The sequence below is a fragment of the Coenobita brevimanus genome, chromosome 108 (genome assembly GCF_032717465.1).
Source record: "Coenobita brevimanus isolate Jiangsu-jjx chromosome 108, ASM3271746v2, whole genome shotgun sequence".
NCBI classification, from domain to species: domain Eukaryota; kingdom Metazoa; phylum Arthropoda; class Malacostraca; order Decapoda; family Coenobitidae; genus Coenobita; species Coenobita brevimanus.
This window is the reverse complement of record NC_137061.1, coordinates 2,580,516-2,585,515: the sequence shown is the minus strand read 5'-3', so window position 1 is coordinate 2,585,515 and position 5,000 is coordinate 2,580,516. Positions and strand designations below refer to the sequence as shown.

The following is a 5,000-nucleotide window of genomic DNA, read 5'->3' as shown; positions in this document are numbered from 1 at the left end:
ATAGGTAAAAAATAGATAGATGAAAAATAGATAAAGCAGGGTCAGATCACGCCTTTGATGTATCGTGGAGTCTTCTGGGCTATCCTTGTCTTATTATTTCTAAGGGACAAGTTTCTCTCTATGTCCCTGTCTAATGAGTTCACTTTACGATGTTTTGTACCACATGTCACCCAATTGGCACTAACACCCACCGCCCTGCACATCACCCAATTGGCACCAACACCCACCGCCATGCACATCACCCACTTGGCACCAACACCCACCGCCCTGCACATCACCCAATTGGCACCAACACCCACCGCCCTGCACATCACCCAATTGGCACCAACACCCACCGCCCTGCACATCACCCACTTGGCACTAACACCCACCGCCCTGCACATCACCCAATTGACACCAACACCCACCGCCCTCCACATCACCCAATTGGCACCAACACCCACCGCCCTCCACATCACCCAATTGGCACTAACACCCACCGCCCTGCACATCACCCAATTGGCACCAACACCCACCGCCCTGCACATCACCCAATTGGCACCAACACCCACCGCCCTGCACATCACCCAATTGGCACTAACACCCACCGTCTTGCACCACTCCGCCAGATCCGTCTCGCCGGTAGGGGGGATACATGGACTGGTCTCAGGGTCACACAGCCCAATTTCCCAACTACCGTACCATGTGACTGTGCGTGCCGATGTCGCAAGGGGTTAGCCAAGCGAGGTGAGGTGAGGTGGAGTGAGGTGGGGTGATAAGGGATAAGGTAGGGTGAAGTGAGGTGAGGTGGGGTGAGGTGGGGTGATAAGGGATAAGGTAGGGTGAAGTGAGGTGAGGTGGGGTGATGTAGGGATGGGGTGAGGTGGGGTGATGTAGGGATGGGGTGAGGTGGGGAGAGATGGGGTGATGCAGGGGTGGGGTGAGGTGGGGTGATAAGGGATAAGGCAGGGTGAAGTGAGGTGATGTGGGGTGAGGTGGGGAGAGATGGGGTGAGGTGGGGTGCTGTGGGGTGATGTGGGGTGATGTGGGGTGATGTAGTGGGAGGTGGGGTGATGTGGGATGAAGTGAGGTGTCTCTGTATCGATGTACGTATTTATTACTTACCTACAGTATGTGTGTATCTGTGTGTGAATCTATGTACGTATTGATGTACCATTTATTTATGTGTATCTATGTATGTGTGTATCCATGTACGTATCTATGTATATATCATCTCTGTACGTGAAGGCTGTATCTAACCCCCTAAGGTCGTTAAATCCCCCTAAAGCTGAACAAAATCGTCCTTAGGTAAAAAAAGAATAAGATTTTAAAAGTCAATTCGTTTTTGGCTCATACGCCCTTCTGATCCTAACACCTTTCTATATATACTTAATCCCAATTCACCTCGTCGGGTCTATAAGGCTCAAATCTATAGTATAAAAAAGTCTGAAAATCGCCCCTACGAGTGACTATCAATTGAGTTAAAGGGTTGGAATTGGAGCTACTGAGGTGAAAGTGTCAATAAGGGTGGTTGACTAGTGCTTGAGACTAAGAATATCGACCTTAGGGACTGCCATGCTTATAAATTGGCATAAATTGATGGAACTGATTTAGATGGAGGTAATGTATTGATGGATTCGGTCAGGTAAGGGGGCTAACCATCCACTCATCTGATGTAGTGTTACCTGATATCTTCTTTCCTTAATTTTCTCTTCCCTTTCCTACCTTACTTCTACCCTTTCCTTTCTCTGTCTTTCCTTGTTTCTCTTCCCTTCCCTCTTCTCATCTTCATTTTTCTCTCTCTTTTCTTTCCTTCTCTCCTTTTCCTTCCACTCTTCTCTTCTTTCCTCTACCCTGCCCTCCTATCCCTTCCCTTCCCATTCCTTCCCTCCTTCCCCTTTGCTTTCCCTTTCCCTATCTTCTTCCCCTTCCCTTCTCCGCCCCTCCCTTCCCTTCTCCTTTTCTCTCCTTTCTTCCTCTCCCCTCTCCTCCATCCCATTCCTTTCTTCCTGTCCTTCTCTTGCTACCTCTCCCCTCGTCTTTCCTTCTCCCTTCTCTTCCATTTCTTTCTCTTCTCTTCTCTCGTCTTTTCCCCTTCTCTCCCCATTCCTCCTCTTCCTTCCGCTTCCCCTTTCACTCCCCCACCCCGTACTTCCTTCCTTCCTCCCCTCCCCTCCCCTCTCCTCTTCTCTTCGCTCCCCATGCCTCTTCCCCTCCTCCTTATTTCCCGTATCCCTTTACCATCCTTTCTCTTCTCCCCTTTCATCTCCCCCTCCCTTCCCTCTCCTCTCATTTTACCCCTTCCCTCTTCATCCTTTTCCTTCCCCTCCCCCTTTCCCTCCCCTCCCCTGCCCTTCCTTCCCTCCCCTCCCCTCCCCTGCCCTTCCCTCCCCTCCCCTCCCCTCCCCTCCCCCGTCAATTTACATATCAAAACCCGACCTAATTTTCCCCCACGGGCCGCCCTGTCCCTAAAGTTGGGGGAGAAAGACACCATTTCTAGTCAGACTTTAAGGAAATTTCCCCACCTTCCGGAAATTCTGGGGAAACGTATACCAGGTTTGGGGAAATTCCTGACTCTGGATCTTTAGGGGAAAAAATCATCCAGAGAATACTTAAGATCTTTAGGGACATTTTTCCATCTTTAGGGAATTTTTCAGATCCGATGTTTAGGGAATTTTAAGGAGTCTGGGGATTATTTGGGGGAAAAAAATTGTCTTTAGGGAAATTTGGGGGAAAATACGCTACTTCCGCCCACTTCCTTAAGCTGGATCTTAGGGAAATTTTTAAGGGACAATTCTATATCTTTTAGGGAATTTTGGGGATGGAAAAAAAATGTTACCAGGATCTTTAGGGAAAATCCGCCATCTTCTTTTTGGGGAAACTTTTTGAGGCTGTGAATATCTAGGGGAAAAAATCTATGAGGAAAAAATCTGATAGTGTATCTTGCCGGAAATTTATGTCTGTTCTCTCCCTCTCTCTCTCTCTCTCTCTCAATCATTTTTTTCCTTTCCTCGCTTCCAAAGCTTTCATAATCTCTCTCTCTCTCTCTCTCTTGTCTTCCTGTATCTTTCTTCCTTTCCCTTCTTCCCTTATGCTCTTTCCATCATTCGTTCCATTCTCATTCGTGTCTCCCTCCCTCTTTCCCTCCTTTCTTTCTTCCCTCCTTCCTTTCTTTCTTCCCTCCCTCCCTCCTTTCTTTCTTCCCTCCCTCCTTTCTTTCTTCCCTCCCTCCCTCCTTTCTTTCTTCCCTCTCTCCCTCCTTTCTTTCTTCCTTCCTCCCTCCCTTCCTCCACTCAGTTTATCAGCCTCCCTCCTTCAGATTCCTTCCTCTCCTCTGCCCTCCCTCCCTTCCTTCCCTCCCTTCCTTCCCTTCCTTCATTCCTTCCCTCCCTCCCTCCCTCCCTTCCTTCCTCCCTCCCTCCCCATATCAGCCTCATTCGTCCAAAAACACGACAAAGACACCGCAGCCGAGGTCCAAGTGCTGTTGTTGTTTTTCTTGTTGCTGCTGTTGTTTTTCTTGTCGCTGTTGTTGTTGTTACTGTTGTTGCTTTGTTTTGTTGTTGTTTAGTTGTTTGCTTGATTGTGATGTCATTTAAACGACTGTACCTTCCACAGCTACGTCAGAATTCAAGATGGAGGGAGATGGCAATTTTAGGCCAAGTTAGAGTGAAGAGAGTACAGGAGCTTTTTCCAATATTGCCCCCCTCCCCCTCTCTTACCCATCTGTCACCATCTGTTCCCTTACTTACCCACCTGTTCCCTTACCCACCCCTCACCACCTGTTCCCCTACCCATTCCTCACCACCTGTTCCCCTACCCATCCTTCACCACCTGTTCCCTTACCCATCCCTCACCACCTGTTCCCCAACCCATCCCTCACCACCTGTTCCCTTACCCACCCACCTGTCCCCTACCCATCCACCTGTTCCTTTAAGATACCCAACCACCTGTTCCCTTACCCATCCCTCACCACCTGTCCCTTACCCATCCACCTGTTCCCCTCCCCCAACCACCTGCTCCCTTACCCAATCACCTGTCCTTACCCACCCCTCACCACCTGTCCCTTACCCATCCACCTGCTCCCTTACCCAACCACCTGTCCTTACCCATCCCTCACCCACCTGTTTCTGAGGTAGAGGAGGCGGACGAGGAGGCTGACGAGGACGAGGACGATGCTGACGAGGCGGACGAGGAGGAGGAGCTTTCGGAGACGGAGCGACGTTTGTTGTTAGCCTGGTCAAGGAAGAGGGAGGGAGGAAGGAGCTCCGGACTGAGGGACTCCAAGCGTCTTCGAAGGAAACGCTGCTCCCTTGCTAGGTGGTCCTTGTGGGCCGACTGCTTCCTGTCTTTGTCCTCGAGGTTCTGAAGGAGGAGAAAAGATGGAGGGCTGGGTTAGACTGGGCTGGGTTGGGTTAGATTGGGTATGGTTTGGTTTGGTTTGGCTGGGTTGGGTTACGTTGGGCTGGGTTAGACTGGGTTGGGTTAGATTGGGTTAGCTTGGGCTGGGTTGGGCTTTGTCGGTTCGGTTTGGTTTACATTGGGTTGGGTTGGGCTGGGTTAGATTGGGTTGGGTTGGGTAGGGTAGGAAGGGTCAGAATGGGTTGCATTAGGTTAAGGTAGGTTAAATAAGGTGGGGGTATGCAAGGAATGGGTAAGGAAGGAGAGCGAAGATGGAGGGGAGGAAATGTGAGAAGGAGAGAAACGGGGAGGAGAAATAAGATGGGAAGGGAAATGGGGAGGAGAAATGGGGAGAGGAGGTCGATGAAAGGGGCGAAAGGGGAAGGTAAATAGGTCTGAATATAGAATGTAAGGGTAAAGAAAGAGAAGGAAGGGGAGAGAAGGAGAGGATTTAGAAGAGGGGAGGGGGAAGAAAAATGAGAGGGAAGGAGAGGAGAGGAAAGGAGAGGAGAGGAGAGGAAAGGAGAGGAGGGGAGGGGAAGGGAGGGGAGGAGAGGGGAGGGGAATACATCAAAGGTGAGGCGAGGTCATCTGTACCTTAGAGTAACACTTCAAGACGAACC

The 5,000-nt window shown here is 50.2% G+C and overlaps 1 protein-coding gene across 1 annotated transcript in view; it reads right to left on the bottom strand.

Annotated features, from left to right (window-relative positions):
- LOC145416865 (max dimerization protein 1-like) overlaps nucleotides 1-5,000 on the bottom strand; it is a 232,912-nt gene that overhangs the window by 13,327 nt on the left and 214,585 nt on the right. The window contains exon 5 of the mRNA XM_080285735.1: nucleotides 4,101-4,341. Within this exon, the coding sequence (XP_080141861.1) occupies nucleotides 4,101-4,341 (241 nt within the window). The remainder of the gene's footprint in view (nucleotides 1-4,100; nucleotides 4,342-5,000) is intronic.